This window comes from Populus euphratica, unplaced genomic scaffold (genome assembly GCF_000495115.2).
Source record: "Populus euphratica unplaced genomic scaffold, PopEup_1.0 scaffold8.1, whole genome shotgun sequence".
NCBI lineage: Eukaryota > Viridiplantae > Streptophyta > Magnoliopsida > Malpighiales > Salicaceae > Populus > Populus euphratica.
Genome location: NW_011499855.1, coordinates 225,794 through 244,278, shown reverse-complemented (window position 1 = coordinate 244,278; position 18,485 = coordinate 225,794). Strand labels below are relative to the sequence as shown.

At 33.2% G+C, this 18,485-nt stretch overlaps 2 protein-coding genes across 4 annotated transcripts; both read right to left on the bottom strand.

Moving 5' to 3' along the window:
* Positions 1–33: 33 nt before the first annotated feature.
* On the bottom strand, positions 34–9,572 carry LOC105122805 (beta-galactosidase). 2 transcript variants are annotated; one of them, XM_011022100.1, is made up of 18 exons: positions 9,480–9,572; positions 9,209–9,363; positions 8,587–8,826; positions 8,179–8,325; positions 7,945–8,023; positions 7,483–7,666; positions 6,628–6,693; positions 5,818–6,057; positions 5,235–5,441; positions 4,832–5,135; positions 4,180–4,339; positions 3,924–4,032; positions 3,158–3,293; positions 2,986–3,041; positions 2,601–2,900; positions 2,386–2,508; positions 1,053–1,742; positions 34–495 (listed from the first exon to the last, which is right to left on the bottom strand). In XM_011022100.1, the coding sequence occupies exons 2-18, from the start codon at positions 9,336–9,338 to the stop codon at positions 325–327; spliced, it is 3,342 nt and encodes a 1,113-aa protein (XP_011020402.1). In that variant the 5' UTR covers positions 9,339–9,363; positions 9,480–9,572; the 3' UTR covers positions 34–324. The 2 variants fall into 2 exon arrangements, with proteins under 2 accessions (XP_011020402.1, XP_011020403.1); XM_011022101.1 differs by having other exon boundaries at positions 9,209–9,358; positions 9,480–9,533.
* A 3,500-nt stretch (positions 9,573–13,072) lies between these two features.
* Positions 13,073–15,741, bottom strand: LOC105122804 (L-type lectin-domain containing receptor kinase V.9-like). 2 transcript variants are annotated; one of them, XM_011022098.1, is made up of 2 exons: positions 13,889–15,741; positions 13,073–13,848 (listed from the first exon to the last, which is right to left on the bottom strand). In XM_011022098.1, the coding sequence occupies exons 1-2, from the start codon at positions 15,333–15,335 to the stop codon at positions 13,295–13,297; spliced, it is 2,001 nt and encodes a 666-aa protein (XP_011020400.1). In that variant the 5' UTR covers positions 15,336–15,741; the 3' UTR covers positions 13,073–13,294. The 2 variants fall into 2 exon arrangements, with proteins under 2 accessions (XP_011020400.1, XP_011020399.1); XM_011022097.1 differs by having other exon boundaries at positions 13,073–13,824; positions 13,865–15,740.
* Positions 15,742–18,485: the final 2,744 nt, after the last annotated feature.

The window sequence follows — 18,485 nt, the reverse complement described above, 5'->3', positions numbered from 1 at the left end:
AGAAAGAAGCTGTGCAGAAGAAAAAGGTAGAAGTGAGGCAAAAGGGAACGAAAAAACCCTTTTAAGAGGATCTTCAAAAGAGATTGAGAACAAAAGGACAACTGCCTTTGTTTTAGTCCTGAATCTGAAATCAAACCCAATCGCTCTAGGATGGAGGAATTGGAGCTGAAGGCTTTAGAACAAGGATCGGTTGACCAGCTCTTCATTAGATGCAAGTCGACCTTACAAATCGTGATGTCATGGATGGCATCTTATTCTTATAGAAAGACATCCACATTATTATTCTCGATTCAAGTCTCTAGTGATACAACAAGTTGCGCTCGATTAGTTCTGAAGCTGGGGTTTGTATATCTCAAGGCCAGGTGTAGCTGCAGTAATCGGACACAATCTGATAGAAAAGGAGTACGGCACAGCAGGAACTAGATACTTGTCGTGGACACATGGTGACCAGCTATCATCTCCACCCAGTCCCATATGTTTGTGGTCAAGATGCACCTGCAATCCAAACACATTGACTTGAATACTTAATCCAAGACATATGGCAGGATGGCAGCATGAGAAAGAAAACTAGCAAGGTAACCAAGCAGCAACGAAAATACGCCAACAACAAATGTCAACTAGAGCAAAACTCATTCTCCGGAACATAAATTTTGTAGAGGAAACGCTAACTTACAAATCTGATGACCATTTTAAGCGCCCTAGATTGAGTAGAATAATAGTGTATCACAAATAGCACATGGTCATGCAAGCATGTCAAGGTTAGAGAATAGTTATAGTGTCGAATTCAAGAAGCAATTGACAGCACAAAATTTAGTATTATGGTCACTCTAGATGGTCAGTAATACCTCGGATAGACATTATAAGAAAGATTTAAGCAAACCATTTTTTTTCTCCTTTGACTTCTATTTTAGTGACTTGCATTTTCTATACAGATATGACATAAGAGTGATTTGACAGGAAGAAAGAATGGCAAACCATAATAGAAAACATGAATGCTTTGTAGATTAATCAGATATAGATTCAGCGAATGAAATCCCAGTAGTATAATTCACCTCAATATCATTTCCTTGAACAAGTTCTTCTTTGTGTGTCGCTCGGTCAAGTTCTGATGTGGAATAGTAACTAGCACTCATTTGCATAGGTGGGGAGCTGCCATAAGTTGAAGCAAATATGCCTACTCCATCCTTGTTCTGAAATGTCACCCATCTAACATCTGCTCTACCAGAACATTCTCCGGGGACAATATAAGGAACATGCATGTCACCCACGTTCTGCTCATAGACCCCAACATGGGCTGCTGCTTTTCTATCTGGATAGCATTCAAATGGCCCTCTTCCATACCATCTAATCTGATCCACTGATTTTTCCAAGTGCAATTCAACTCCCACTCGAGGCAAAGGTGGAAGCTCAGAACTTGGAATTGCGTTGCATTCAATAATCAAGTCCCCAGAACTATAAATTGTGTAGATCATATTAACTGTGATTAAAGCTGTTGCATTTGTAGATTCAGATAAGGAGCGTTCCTCACAACTTGGGACACCAACATAAATGACCTCTATTTTCACAAGATTGTCGGTTGCGCTCTTCACAGAACAACTTTTTGTCAGAAATACAAGGCTGTCAATACCAGCTGCTTTCCACCGGGAGTAATAACTGTCTTTTTCTCCACCTTTGTCATTATCTGTAGGTGCTCTCCAGAAGCATGGGATTATGCCTTCCTTTATAACAGGAACTCCTCCAACCTACAATCACCACACCTTTAAAACTTAGTTTTGTTTAAAAGCTAAAAACTCCTGTCTCTGCGCAAGGTCAATGATGAAATATAACTTCTCCCTCCCAAAAAAATAAATAAAATAATAAGTTATTAGGTAACCAAAATGTAGTCTTTATTTATATGAGGTCTCCTAAGTAACCTGAAAACTTGAAATTCAAAACGGAAATCTTTAGATAGGGTTCCGAGCTTTGTTCATGTCTATAAGGCAACCCCGGGAGAGGAAAAAAAAAGACATGGTGCAGCCAAAAACTTCTCATGGTCAGCAAAGAATAAGAACTTTACAGATCCTATGAAATACCAAACAAGATTCTGCATCATTTTTTCATATGCTATGCATCAGAGAATAATTCTTTCATGCATTAAAAAGAAATAATACCTCAAACTGTGTTTCAAAAACAGAGAGATCTTTTTGGCTCCAACTTTGTTTTCCATGTATGAAAGGGGTTTTATTGAAGTAATCATGCAGTACAAGTTGGTTAGGATATGTCTAGGCTCCACTTGTATATGGAAACATCAAAAGAAGAGAGAAAACTAAAAATTCATGTATTTATGTTTCTAGCTTCAATGAACTAAATATGATATTGAGGACAATTCATAAATGCAATACTAACCTTCCAGCTTTCAATACTTCCAGTCTGAATGTTCCATGTTATCTCCCAAACGTTCAGCTGGCTAACTCTAACTGTATCTCCAAGAGTTTCACTAAAGACTTTTGCATCGGTAGTTTTGATAACCTGAAATGCCATTTTCAAACCAGAAAGCATGGCTGTAAAATATTTGAAGATAAATGAAATTATACAATTAAGCATAAAAGAAGAGTATTTACATGAGGCATGATCTTTTGTCTGGTAGGCAACTGGACTTGCGTAGATGAAATAACATGACCAGCTTCAACCCAACGTGTGGAATGCAGGAGTCTAGTAGTTATTGTTAAAAAAATTTCTTCTGCAAAAGATGAAGCCAATAGAGGATACCATGGACCCGACTCCCATTCTAACTTGTAACTGCTCTGAGGTTCTGTCAGTGGAAGAGAGAGAATTCCAGATCCAAGTTCATATCCATCACCGTGGACAGTCCAGCTAAACTCTAAACCTTGTGTAGTTTGAAAGAAATGGGTGTTGGTTATCTGCAAAATCAAATTCCAGTTAGAAGTGAAATTCAGATTCAGTGAAGGATGAGAAATGCAGAAGCTCGGTGAAACTTGCGAGTACCTTTATTGTGCTTTCCTCTAGTGAAACTTTGATTGGCTGATAAACATACTTGACTTCTGCAAACAATAACTGACACGATTCATGATTTGAACAAAACTTAGGTCTAGATGTCATCTTACAAGATGGAAAAAAGGAAGTAGATGCAGACTCATTACGAGAAGAATAAATTAACCTTCTAATGCAGGATGAGGAGTACGATCTGGCCATGTAAGACCATTAAGACAAAAGTTCAGATCATTAGGTGTATCCCCAAAGTCACCTCCATAAGCCCAGTGTTTTCTACCGTCTCCACTTTCCTTCAATAACGCCTACAGTCAAAAAGCAAATACTTTGATTTGATAAATAAGAAGAGATTTGAAATATCTTTCTCAAAAATAAATTAGTATATTTAATTGACAAATGTTCAAGGTCTTTATCATGCAAATACCAAGATAGTTTCTTATGTTAATCATGGGGGAACTAAACATTTTAGATTTCAACATGCCACAGCTCTTCCTTTTCTGCATGCAAGTATCGTAGTTTATTGTATGAATTATATATGACTCTCAAGTTTGTCAATCTGCTGAATCTGTTGCAGGAAAATTCCTAGAGGCTTATATTCAGATTTTTCATTTATATACATTTTCTGCCTCAGAAATGTGAAAAATAAAAATATACCAGAATTTTTTTATATTTCCAATCACCGCTGCTGCAGTTTTTATAGAATCTCAATAAGCTATACTTTTAAATAGACATCTTAGTCTTCATTCTATATTTTAAAATTATGCTGTGTGGTAGGGTGGACCATTCTTAAGAGCAAAAGATTGTTATTGTAAGTTGTGGATGGTTTTCAAAATAAGAGGTAAAGATTTTAGGTAAGCCAACGATGGCAGAAAACTAATTTCGCTCATCAATTTGATACTTTTCCATGTTTCTTAAGAGTATAAAGGATTCTAAACCTGGTCAACCCACTCCCAGATAAAGCCGCCTTGGAGACCAAATGTGCTATCAATTGCATCCCAATATTCATGTATATTCCCACTGCTATTCCCCATTGCATGTGAATACCTGCCGATTTGAATACCACAAGGACATATAAATAGAGAAAATGGAGTTACTCACATGATTAACACATGCACTGCATGGTGTAATTAAGACATCTAAGAACAATTAAGAGGTCAATGTAGCTCGTATAGAAGAACAGAGGTAACATACTCGCACAATATCAAAGGGCGTGGTTCAGTTGGGTCTTTTGCAATCTTCACTATGTCCCAAACACGCATATACATCGGGCAGATGATGTCAGTGGATGTTGTTCTGGATCCACCTCCTTCATAGTGCACCAGCCGTGAGGGGTCCCTTTCACGAACCCAACCTAATAAAAGAACAGAAAAATTTAAGGTATTGTTTAAGTAAAACTTCAAGTCTTCTAACAACACTATCCAACTTCTAACAACACTATCAACCTAATAAAAGATTTAACTTAAATGATCTGTTATCCATATAAACTTTCAATTGCCGGAGGCCACCACCCTGGTTTTTAGCAAACCATTTCACAGTTTCAATGTCTTTCCTAGTGAATAAATGGGAAGCTTAAATTCATGCAATGTAAAAAGAAAATGAAAATTAGTGTGTCTACACATTGTTGAGTGCCAAGACATCTGAAATAAAGCACACATGCTCAAGTCTCACAGGAAACACAAGAAGTATGATCTGACACCAGCTAAAAATCTATGATATATGTGAAAAATGGAAACAGAAGTAGAACCGACAACCATATATGTATGATAAATATTGTAATTGCTTAGATTTCTGTATGTCTCAAATAGAAACCATCTCAAAGATATATACAAAAAGGTATATATACCGGCTGCAGCAGAATGATTAGGTCCATATGAGGACTCATTTCCTAAAGACCAAGAAATTATGCATGCATGATTTTTATCCCTCTCCACCATGCTTATAACACGATCCATCATTGCAGCAGCCCAACTTTGTTCCTGAGTAGGATGCTTCAGATGTTCGCAAAGATGAAAACCATGTGTCTCAATGTTGGCTTCATCTATCATATACAAGCCAAAAAGATCGCACAACTCATACCAACGAGGATGTTGGGGATAATGACTGTTCCTCACAGCATTCGTATTGTTTTGCTTCATTAGAACCAGATCCTGTAAGCAGAAGAATAGACAATAATCCATTATAATCAGTTAAACTGCCAACCAAGAAAGCAGAGGAAACTAATGAGCAAGGAAAGAGTAGAGTGTGACCTTAATCATACACGACTCTATATTTGTCTTCCCCACACGTGGATGATGTTCGTGCCTGTTCACACCTCTTATTATAACTGGACACCCGTTAACAAGTAGCTGTTTTGGAGCCTTTGATATTTGTCTTATGCCTACTAGGCATGATTCACAGTCAACTACTTGCCCAGTTGCATCTTTGAGGGAGAGAACAAGAATGTACAAGTTTGGCTGTGGAAGAAACAAGCAAACACCAAAATCCATGACATCAGGTGATGACCGTCATATGAAGAACAGTGAGGTGAGGGAGAAATGCCAGAATCTCTTGAAAAATGTGAGTATTCATAAATCTAAAAATACTCATTGAAATGTGAAAGGCCCATAAATTATATGGAAAATAAATCGGAAAAGGCACAGTTTTCATTCCTTCAAACTTCTTAACAACACTTTGCTCAGGTGATCTATATGCTTATGCTTCAAACAACTACTTGAACGAAAACTAAAGAATATAATATCATTTCATCGAACAGCCAACAAGAATATGGTAAAATTAAATTGTGTAACATATCAAGTTTCCAGCAAATCCCAGTGAATTGAAGTTCCTCACCTGCTCTGCAGACCAAAGCTTGGGCTTTTCGAGTTTCCCTTCAAGGTAATTACCTAGAAATCCTAGAATTCCCATACGGGAGTGAGTGAGCTTTAAATTGGCCACACTGGATGAAAGCAGATCAGGAGATTCTTCACTGTGGTACCAGCTTCCGGTGTCATATAATGCGGCTTCTATGGTAAAGTTGTCAAAAATTTTGTCTCTAGGAATTTCTAGAGCACTTTCTATTTTCACTTCAACCTGAATGGTAAGCACATAAACAAACTCAAATTTTTCTCCCCCAGACTATTTAGTTCAAGAACAATAGCCAAAGATATTACATTTATCACTTCCCATTAAATTCTAAGAAAACAATTGAACCGTGACAAAAATGAGACAATGCTAGGTATTCTCTTCCCATTTACCAATAGGGTATACTTACAAGCTACCAAAAAGAAAAAAGAAAGGATAATGAACAGTTCCAGCAGAAAACAGCCATGGATAAGAAATTATGGTCAGCTGCAGAAGATGGCCAGAAAAGCATAACAGTAGATATCCCAACCCCCATTTCTTCCCCAGCCAGCCAGAAACATCATCACTTAAGGAATATTATCAAACCGTTCCATAAAAGATGAGAGCCAAAATAGAGTAAATCAACATGTGATGTGATACAAGGGGTACTCTTAAGTATTAACTCCTAATTCACTCAGATCACGTGAACATAACTTGACACTATTGCAATATCATCCAATTAATGGAAATAAGTATGTTTTCCTACATTCATCACAGAAAAAAAAAAAGCAAGTTAATATTTCATCAATAACCACTAACCTCTATATCTGCAGAAGTAAAGTTCTCAGCCAGGTTTGATTTGAAAAAGTAGTCTGCAATGAATACCTGCATATCAAATATTCTCTACATTTATCATTTGAAATTACTCATAGAAATTCATATTAAATACCCCAAATGGAATAATAATGAAAAACAAAGGTAATAGGAAAAGAAACAGAATAGTGGTGGTCCGGATAGGTGTACTGTTCGCCAACAGCAAGATAAAACATACACATAAATGGACACTTTACAAATTTCCAGGTGGGTACGGTTAGATAATGAAAAACTATTAGAGATATTTAGTGTTTCCAGGGTCTAAGCTGGCACACAGGCTTCATTTTTGAGACACCTTCAATTTTTAAAACCTCATCATTAACCCTTTCTTGGAAGTGCTTTTGGGCAAAGATACGGTGGAGGCTGATGTGGTTCTTTGCTCCATCCACACAGAAGGAAATGCCAGAAAAATGAACATCAAATCCCCTTTGGGCTAAAACTTCCATCCTTATAGGTTTATGGGAAAACAGAGAGAGTCCTTCGTCACCATACAGTACTTGTTTGTTGACTGAAGTCTGTAAACTAACATGTTTTAATTATCACTAACCTTATTAATCTAGAAACAAAGAGCAGCATACCAAATAATACAACAACATGGTTAGCGAGAACCAAAAACTGAACAATAAGAGAAACAAAAACATGACAACAGAACAAGTACAGAATCACGTTCACATGACATGGCAGAACACATTCAACCTTTATATGAAGTTTACCAACCATTTCCGAACACTGTCCCTAATTATGTTCATTCTAAAACCAAAAAACAGCAAACTTCAAAAATGTTGAAGAGAAAAAGAATACCCGAGCCTTGGAAAGAAGAAGCACGTCTCTGTGAATACCCGACATCCACCAATGGTCTTGATCTTCAAGGTAAGACCCATCACTCCATCTAAAGACTTGAACGGCTAAAAGATTCTTCTTTCCAGAACCACATGGATAACAGTAATCTGTAATTTCAAACTCGGCAGGTAGCCTACTATCCTGACTGAGGTGATAGAACAATAAAACATTTGTTATTGGATTTATGTAAAAGCTTCATCAAACTCTGCAATTTCCCTCATTCCTTTCTAATCTGTACAATTCATAGCATAAGTGATGTAATATGATTTGATTGAATAAATTGTCCACATAAATCGTATGTAAAACATAAAAAAGTTGATGAAACAGTGAACACTAAGAAGATAAAGTACAGGAAGCAGAGTTATGGTCACGTTGCAAATAAAGGGAAAAAAAAAAAGGAATGAAGAGGTGTGCATCAGACACCTGTATCCGACAGGAACCCCATTTATCCAAGCACAGAATGCTGAATCAACAGCTTCAAAATGCAAGAAAATCCTTCGATCTGCCATACACCAATTAACAGAATGCAGATAGATAAATACATGAAATTCCAGGAATCTAATGTTATATTAATTATATATTGAAAAGGAAGCAGAAAGAAGCATTTGGAGAAACAATAATCAGCTAAAGCTGCTATTACATAACAAATTGATCTACCTTGCCACCCCTGAGGAAGGTCAAAGTATGTTCGGTAGCATCCAGTAGGATTATCATCAGGAACACGAGGAGGATCTACTGGAAATGGATATAATACATTGGCATAAATAGGCCGATCGTATCCATGCAATTCCCAATTTGAAGGAACTGTTCCAGTGAGCAAAAATGAGTACAAGATATCAACATGGAAGGAGAATGTTCAAGTACTAGACATTTCAGATAACCCATAAGCGATAAATTAAGAAAATTATTTTATGTTGCAGTTCTTATTCATGTTTGATTAGTCTACTAGGAACCTACTTCAGTGGGATCATGACTACATGGAAAGTGAAAACCACCAGAGAATAAAATCCTGAAAATTCATTTTTTTTTTTTGAGATTTCATTGGAGAAAAAAAGAGGCAATTACCAGGCAAAGTGTTCCACTCTGAGTCTTCAAATGCAGCGTCATAAAATTTCTTAGGAACACTGTCAGGGCCAGGAGCCAAGAAAAATCTCCAAAAGCCAGACAAAGATTTAACAAAAGGCAAATCCTTAACCCAAAAGGCTGCAGAATCAAGAGCCCCTTGAACAGCATCATCATTCCAAACAGCAGATTTAGATACCAAATGATCCACTTTGTTGCGTTGATACCAGTATCTAAGAGATCCTATGAACAACACAAAGCCAGATTTCCATCAAACTGATAGAATTAAACCAGATACAAGCACTTATGCAAACTCAGGTGCAAGCCATTCCACAAAAAATGAAACTGAAAATACATTTAGGGCTTCAAAAGAACATAAAATAAAGGCAATTGCTAATGCAAAGACCAAAATTTTCGAAATTCAAATTGAAAACCAAGCAGATAATATCGTAACCCAGGTCAAGTTAAACCCCATTTGATTAAATCACAGACTCGATCTTATAAAAAAGGTCAACTTATTCATCACTCGTCATATTCAAGGCAACAAGAAGAGTAATGTCTGCTGGTACCACCAAAGTTTGCAAGATAAAGGGAGTCTAAAAGTCGTCATTCTCTCTCTCTTTACCTTCAACAGATTCATGGCAGTGCAAAGTGACATGAGGATCTCTCTTTCTCCACTTAATAAAAGCCTGGTCTTGCCAAACTTTATGTCCAGTTTCCACTGGAGACACAAGTTGTGCTACCAACGAAGCCATTCTTAGAGCACACAGCAACACTACACTACAAACAGTCAACACAAATCAAACATTAATGATACCATACACAAAATATTACATTAATCGTCTAAGCTTGAGTGTGGAAGGAGAGGGAGAGGAGGGAAGCAAAGAAGAGTATACCAGGGAACTGAACTTGAACTTCAACTAAGAAACTGAAACCGAAAAAAATCAGCGAGACAGTTAAAATCTTGGTAAGTGTTTTAGCAAACGACTTTGGACTCTCTAATGTTTATATCGGTTTTAATTAGTCCTTCTTCTATTTATAGTTTCAATTGCACCATTGATGTGTCATAATTCTAGAACACATGAGGCCACTAGGTCAAGTAACGGGGTCTAATAGGATCGGGGTCTTTTGGAGCATGTTTGAGAAAGCCATTTAACTTGTATTTTTAAAATTTTTAATTTTTTTATTAAAAATTAATAGTTTTTAATATTTTTGATGATTTAATTTTAATTTTTAATATTTTTGGATTGTTTTGATATACTGATATAAAAAGTAATTTTAAAAAATAAAAAATATAATTTTAATATATTTCTAAGTAAAAAACACTTTAAATCATAATCGCTATTATAATTTCAAATAAACACTAAAAAGTGGTTGAAATGTGTTTGTCAGTAAAATTATTAAAAAAAGATGCCTAAATTTGACATGGATCTTAGTCAAAATATTTCAATATTATTTAAAATATATATTTTTATTAAAATAATGTTATTTTTATTTTTTTTTAATTATTACTAAGCTAACTTAATTTGAATTAGTTTGGGATTAACTTCTTATTAAAAACATGTCTAAATTAACTAAGTTTGGCCTTTTAATATATCTTTAGGAGGTGTTTAAAAATGTAATAATGATTATAGTTTAAAATGGTTTTTACTAGAAAATATATTAAAATAATTTTTTTTATTTTTTAAAAATTATTTTTGACATTAGTACATTAAAACAATCTAAAAATATATCAAAAAAATTTTAAACAAAAAAATTATAAATTTTTCAAAAATATAATTTCATTCTCAAATTACTTTAAATTCAAAGTAAAACCAAAAAAAAATTAATTTTTTTAAAAATACAATTTCATTCTCAAATTACTTTAATTTCAAAGTAAAACTCGATTTAAGTGAAATTTTGTATCTTGACTTTCAATCCTATCGAATGGACCAAATTTAATAACTATAATTTAGAAAAAATAATAAAATTTTATTTAAAAATACATATTTTTTATATATTTATTAAATGATCATTTTCATATCTTTTATTCTTCATTCATTATGGCATATCCTATTAACACAAACTTTCTTGTTTCATTTTAATACATTTTCTTCACTAAACCTGAGTTTTTTTTTTAATGATGAAATACTTATGGTATAATCATTTCTTGACCCTTTAGTGTTCTAATCATGAGATTAAAAAACTTTATAAAAAACAAATTAAAATAAAATATACAGTTTAATGTGTAATAAGATTAATGTTGAATAATAAAATTAAAAAAATAAAATTTTTTAAAAATCCTCATAAATGTAAGAATCAAAGTAAAATAAATGCTTGGTTTTTCAGTTGGATTTCTGTAATTATTTTTTAACCGGAGTTAGAGCAAAGGAAGCCATAAATTAGGGTTTGTCAAGATCAATACTACAAGTTTGTGGAATACAATGAAATCTTTGTAAAGTTGATCATTATTAGTGTTATGATAAAAAAGTGGGGAGGAGATTTGTTTGGAAGAGATTGATAAATGGCTTTATGAAAATTTAGAAGCTAAATTTTTTTTTAGTATTGATTTTTTAGATTTGAATTGGTTCTTATTGGGTCAACATATCATTAAAAACATATCCGACTTTTTTATATTCAAATTAAAACTTGATTTGAGTTGGATTTCATACCATGACTTTTTCACATCAATCTTATTAGATTAGATCCTTTTTAATAATTATAATTTAAATAAAGTAATAAAATTTTATTTAAAATATAATTTTTAATGTATTTATTAAACGATCATTTTCTTATCTTCACTCATAAACATGGATTAATACATTTTGGAAGGAAAAAAAAAGGGATACAAGAGCAAGAAATAATACTAGCTAGATAGAAAGCTATCATGGTCCCTGAAATGATATAAATAGATGGTGTAATTGAAATCTTGCCTTCTTAAGGACCTAATTGAAACTTTTAGTGTAGATGGAGTGCTTGGATAAAGTTAGCCTCTTTTCTTCCTCCTTTTCTCTATCGTATACCAGCACGTGTCGTATTGCTTGATGGCATGAATGTGCTTGCCACGTCAGAATTACCTTTCCGGATGGGGCCCACCAGCAACAGACGGGAATTTTGCAGCAAGGGATGGGGCGTGTACAGAGGAGGGGAATAAAAATGTCGCCTGAGATTAAAAAATAGATTTTGAATTTTCTAAAAAAATTAGATATTTTTCAGTTGTGGTATATTTCTTTATTATTATTTCAATTTATTTAACTGAACCTGGGATTGTAAAATATGGGATTTTTTTTCTTATATTAGTAAATACAAAGATAGTGCTTATCTTAGGAACAAATATTATTGAAATGCATGAATTATTATTATTATATAGGAATACATGAGATATTCTTAGAATTTTTAGGGAAGAAATAGCTTATGTTTGGCTAGACCTGAGCCACACAATGATACTCGTACGTATTTGATGCAATAGTTTTTTAGAAAAATATATAATTTTTTAAAAATAGTTTTTTCTTTAAATTTAATAATTTTATTTTTTATTCTCATATTCATTATTCTTAAATTTTTCTAGTTTTTACATTTAGATGGAATTTTTTATTTTTATTTTTTTTCAATTAAGTATTAATAATTCTCTAACATTTTTTCTTTGTATATAAAAAGTTGTAATAATCTTTAAGCAAAAGAGTTTAGGATAAATAAAAATCGAGTATTTTAAATTTCTCCTCATAGTTATGATAATTTTTTATTTTTAAGAGTTTTCACTTGTGATGAATTTCTGTTAATAGTTTTTAAGAGTTTTCACTTGTGATGAATTTTTGTTATTATGCATCCTAACTATGTTAGTTAATATTAAAACTCAATGATTCATGATTGTTAATTGTATGCTATTAATAAATATCTTGGCCATGGAGTTTGCGATGAGGTGACTCATATAAAAATATTAGAAATAAAAGATATATGTATCACATACAAAAAGGGACTGTTGATTTCCTGATTAAGAAGGTTTTGTTCGAAAAACAATTTAAATTTAAGACAAGAATGATATAAGATGTTTCTAGAAAAATAAATACTTTTTGTAATTTTTTTTCAATTTAGAAATTTTATTTTTTTCTAATTTTATTCTCCTCTATAATATCATTTGATTTTTCTAGTTTTTTTATTTGAAATAAATAATTTTTCTATTCAGTATTGTTAAAACTTTTTTTAATTTTTCTATATTAAGACTTGTAATAACATTTTAGAAAAAGGAAGTAAGATAAATAAAAATTAAATATTTTGAAAATCTTCCACAGTCATATAGATCTTTGATTATTTTAATTTGTGATAAACTCTATTATCATTCCATCCCATTAGGCCAATAATTTTTAAAAAACAAGTTTCTGAAGAATCTTACAAAGCAATTGAATTAATATTATTATTTTGATGATATTGAATGTGCTTTTATATTTTATCTTTGTAAAAAGAACCTGGATACAAAAAAATAAATATTAGTATTTAATGTTGGAGTAATATAAAATAATTGGAGAATTTCCTCTAATTCAATTACGAAATAAAAAAATTGTCCTCTCAGAATGACCTCTTACAAAGGGTAAGGGGAACAAGTCTAGAACTAGCTTCACTTGAACTATAAACATTTAGTTCACTAAAAAACTACATTCATTGTGTAACTTGATCTATTTAACCTGTAACTCTGACCGACTCAGACCGAGTTTAATAACACTTGTAACTATACCACTCAACGACCTGTGTACATGAGAGAATTGGTGATTGTTAGAGATGGTGTAGAGTAACACAATATGGCATGATTTTCAGACTCTCCTGTTCCTTCCTGTGCCTTGACATGAGCATTCAGATTTTCAGGGAGTAAAGCTTGACCTTTCAGGTACATCAGAACTTGAGACATTTTTGGTCTGCCCTCTGCCACACCATGTGAGCAAAGCAGTCCAAGTTTCAAAACCAGTTCAACTTCCTCAGCTTTGCTTTCTTCATTGAGTTTAGGATCCGTTGCACTCAAGATCTTCCCTTCCATCCAAAAGTTGTAAACCCAATCCACCAGAATCATCTCCTTCGCTGATGTTTTTGGCTCCACCGGTCTTCTACCACAGGCAACCTCCAAGCAGAATGCCCCAAATGCATAAACATCTGTGCTTGGAGTTGGTTTGCCACTTCTAGCAAGCTCAGGTGCCATGTAGCCTAATGTGCCAGCAACATGAGTGGTTTGAATATCCTGCTCGTGTTTGATGCATCTTGCAAGTCCGAAATCACCAAGTTTAGCATTTAATTCACAATCTAACAACGAAATCACCAAGTTTAGCATTTAATTCACCATCTAACAACACATTGCTAACCTTGATATCTCTGTGAATGATAACTTCTGCCCATTCTTCATGCAAATATGTGAGTGCTAGTGCTACATCTTTGATTATTTTAAACCTTTGATTCCAATTAAGAATGAACTCAGTCTTGTTATAGAGGAACTTGTCAAGACTGCCATTAGGCATGTAATCATAGACCAGAATGAGCTCCTCTTTGCCTCGACAATAGCCGAGAACTCGAACCAAGTTGGGGTGTCGCAGCTGACCAATGGTGCCAATCTCTGCAACGAATTCTTTCATTCCTTGTTTGGAATTGTGAGAGATTCTCTTTACTCCTACCTGGACATTTGACCCAGGCAACACACCTCTATATACTTTTCCAAAACCTCCTTTTCCGAGAAGCTCCCTTTCGCAGAAACCTTTGGTGGCCTCAAACAAGTCCTTATACGAGAATCTATGAGACCCATACTGCACCTCCCAATCTTCTAGTATCTCAGTGAATTGAGCCTTTTTTCTCCTCCAAAGGATGATGCTGATGGGGATTGTAACTATGATCAACAGGACTGCTCCAGTCGCGGACAAACCGACAACCAATTCCCTTTCTTTTCTCTGGGGTTGCTCCTTACCACTGAAAGATGGAAGCTGTGAAAGATCAAGTTCCGGGGCTTTCCCATCAAGCCGAAAGCTCCAACCCAAAACGTAATGAGATTGTACTAGTTGGCCGGTTGAGGAAGAAAACCCCACATACATTTTCTCTAAAATGATCGGTGAAATATCTATGTTCAAAGACAAAAGTGGGAGGTTTAGCTTACCTGTATGGATTGGAGCTAAAGTCACATTAAGTTGAGTTTCTGGGGCATCATATTCCACCCAAACCTGCATTGGTTCTCCACTAGAAAGAACAAGATTCTTGAATTCCCCATTTTCATTATCGAAATAACCTGCAGGGGCAGATTTGACTGATTCTAAGCTGTTGACGTCGATGCCAACATGGTTACCATTGATGTCATTGAACTCTTCATTTTGGAACGTGTCTAGCTCAATGGCCACTACATGATTAGACGGGTCTCCATTATTTGTGAGGTTAAATAAGCCCAAATAGTGAGCTGGTAAAGCTCCAGTTAAGTTCTTCGAAGGTGCGATCATAAAGGCCATCCCATGACCAGGGAGATGCCCTTGATCAACGACGAAGGCAAATACGAAAGTGGTAGAAAAGGAGACTGGGGTACCATTCGATGAATTCTTGAAGCTCAGTGGCTGGGAAAAGAAAGCACGGCCAAAACCAAATGTTGAGGAGTTAGTGAGCCTGAAGAGACCCTTTTGAGAGAGCTCAGCTACACCACCTAGATCGAAATTTCCATTGAAGACAAAACCATTTTCAATCGAAGCTGCAACTTTGATCATGAGAAAAAATATTCCCACATGGCATTTGTAGAACATGGTTTCAAGGATTCGATTCATCTGAAACTGCAAGCAGGTTTTGCTTCGTTTATCTCTGTTTCCACCAACAAGTTCTCTTGTCTCCCGTCTCGTTGTGCGAAAGTTCAGCGAGACTAGAGATTGGATGCATAGCCGCCGCCTTGGACTTGCATTAATGAAAAGATGAGTGTCTTCCTGGATGGTGGAGTACAAGCCACAGAAACTAAAGAAAAATCCTTTTCCTTCCAAGAAAAAGGACAGAGTCACGGTATTAAGTAACCTGCATCATCATGCGGACTTCCTCACCCAGCTCTCTAGACCAGGTCAACCATGGGCCAGGATACCGCATGCCACAAAAGACCGGCAATAATTTGAAAAACAGCTTTGTATGCAGTGCATACACATGGATGATTGCGGTAGAGGAATTGCAGTGGAATAACAAAAGAGGAGTTCAAAGTTGTCCCATCATCTTCCGCGAATAATTGAAGCCCTTTGAGCCCAGATCAAGGGTTCCAATGGACTACTATGGCAATCAGGCACCCTCAAACAATGGACCCTAGTTCAGATCCACAAGAAGGGCCCAACAAAGTGTGTGGACCATAAAATGAGACAGTCGAAAAAAAATTGGGGAAAAGGATATTTCATTTTATTGGTATATTTATGCTAAATTTTGGTGTTACCAAAGAAAATCAAAGCCAAAGATTTTTCACATGCATCGAGAATATACATGTACCTATATTTAATCATACTTTAATTGATTACTTAATTATGAAATACAATCATGTATAGTTTTGAATTGATTTCGTTTGATGTTTAGAAATCTTAATTAAGTTGTTTTGAAAAATATAACATAGGTGATGTTTGTTTTCTATAGAATAAAAAGAACTTATTCTCAAAATGCATTGCAAGACCTAGAAAATGCTAGGGGGGTTTAGTGATTGATAACATCACTGGCTCGCTTTAGGCTACTAGATATTTTGAATTTTTTTAGTATAAAAAAATATTTAGATATTATTAATTTTTTTTAATAAAAAATAACTTTTAAATAATATGAGGTTAACTTAATGTGATCTAGTCTACTTAGAAAGTTCAAAAACAATCTGGATTATCTGGGAAAACACTTTCCAAACTTTCTTGTGCTTGTTTTTTAACTTAAACAAAATTCAAGATAACATTTTTTTTTAAATATTGATATGATAACACATTGAATAGTCCAAAATTAATTTGTCAAATCCACGATCTAAGTTATAAGATCATAATAACCTCATATAAAGTAAATAAAACAAATTATAAAGTTTAATTTTTAATCAAACCATGTTGACATATAATAGCCCTATGGGAAGTAAATTAAAATAAATTATGAAACCTAATTTTCAATCAACTCAATACTAAAGGATAATTTTTTTTTAAAAAAACACAAAAAGCGACTCTAGTCAACCCGGGTTAACCCGCCAAACTCATGAATTTAATTATAAGATTAGGATAATCTCATAGAATGTAGACTAAAAAAATAACTTGAATCAACTCGGATCATGAGACTAAGATAATTTTATAGAAAAAAATTTTAAACAAATTATATGAGGCTTAATTCTCAATCAATCCATTAAAAAAGGATGAAATTAAAAAAAAAATCTAAATAAAAAACTTAGTAAAACGATCCGAGTATACCCAATAAAAAAACTTGTGCCTCAAGTTATGAGATCGAGATAATCTCACAGAAAGTAAACCAAAATAAATCAGGAAATCTAATTTCAAATAAACTTAATATTGAACAATAAAATTAGAAAAATATATATTAAAAAAAAACTTGAGTCAACTGAGTTAACTCACAAAATTCACAAAACATATCATGAAATTCAATCTCCAATAAACCAAATATAAAATGATGAAATTAAAAAAAAACATGTATTAAAAAAATACAAAAAAAACCTATTATAATACTCAATTTTCAATCAATCCATTATTAAAGGATAAAATTCAAAAAATAAAAAATCAATCTTAATAAAGGACACTATAAACCATCTGAGTCTACTTAGACTAACTTGTAAAATTCATGACCCAGCCATAAAATCGAAATAACCTCATAGTAAACAAGTCCGAATAAATTATAAAGTTTAATTTTTAATAAGCCTAATATTGAATGATAAAATTAAAATTAATGTCTATTAAAAAAAATTGAGTCAATCAGGTTAACTCTTTAAACCTGTAACATGAATAACAAAACTGAGATAACTATATAAAAAATAAATTATATCTAATAAATAAAATATAAAAAGATAAAATTTGATATTATTAATGTTTTTTAATAAAAAATAAATTTTAAATAATATACAGTTGACTTAATGTGATCTAGTCTACATAGAAAGTTCAAAAACAATCTGGATTATTGATAAAAACATAGTTGACTTAAACAAAATTCAAGATAACATTTTTTTTTAAATATTGATATGATAACACATTGAATAGTCCAAAATTAATTTGTCAAATCCACGATCTAAGTCATAAGACCATAATAACTTCATATAAAGTAAATAAAACAAATTATAAAGTTTAATTTTTAATCAAACAATATTGACATATAATAGCCCTATGAGAAGTAAATTAAAATAAATTATGAAACCTAATTTTCAATCAACTCAATACTAAAGGATAAAATTTAAAAAAAAAACACAAAAAGCAACTCTAGTCAACCCGGGTTAACCCGCCAAACTCATGACTTTAATTATAAGATTAGAATAACCTCATAGAATGTAGACCAAAAAAATAACTTGAATCAACTCGGGTCATGAGACTAAGATAACCTCATAGAAAAAAAATTTAAATAAATTATATGAGGCTTAATTCTCAATCAATCCATTAATAAAGGATGAAATTAAAAAAAAAATCAATCTAAATAAAGAACTTAGTAAAACGATCCGAGTATACCTAACAACAAAACTTGTGCCTCAAGTTATGAGATCGAGATAACCTCATAGAAAGTAAACCAAAATAAATCATGAAATCTAATTTCAAATAAACTTAATATTGAATAATAAAATTAGAAAAATATATATTAGAAAAAAACTTGAGTCAACCGAGTTAACTCACAAAACCCACAAAACATATCATGAAATTCAATCTCCAATAAACCAAATATAAAATGATGAAATTAAAAAAAAAACATGTATTAAAAAAATGCAAAAAAAAAACCTA

What these genes read in the sequence shown, in the direction of transcription:
- LOC105122805 (XM_011022100.1), bottom strand. Translation starts at nt 9,338, where the DNA reads ATGGCTTCGTTGGTAGCACAACTTGTGTCTCCAGTGGAAACTGGACAT. An exon ending in TCCTCATCCTGCATTAGAAG is followed by an intron (nt 3,042 to 3,157) that starts GTTAATTTATTC and finishes TATTGTTTGCAG; the next exon opens with AAGTCAAGTATGTTTATCAG. An exon ending in GAAGTATTGAAAGCTGGAAG is followed by an intron (nt 1,743 to 2,385) that starts GTTAGTATTGCA and finishes TGGTGATTGTAG; the next exon opens with GTTGGAGGAGTTCCTGTTAT.
- LOC105122804 (XM_011022098.1), bottom strand. Translation starts at nt 15,335, where the DNA reads ATGAATCGAATCCTTGAAACCATGTTCTACAAATGCCATGTGGGAATA. An exon ending in GGTTAGCAATGTGTTGTTAG is followed by an intron (nt 13,849 to 13,888) that starts ATGGTGAATTAA and finishes TTTCGTTGTTAG; the next exon opens with ATTGTGAATTAAATGCTAAA.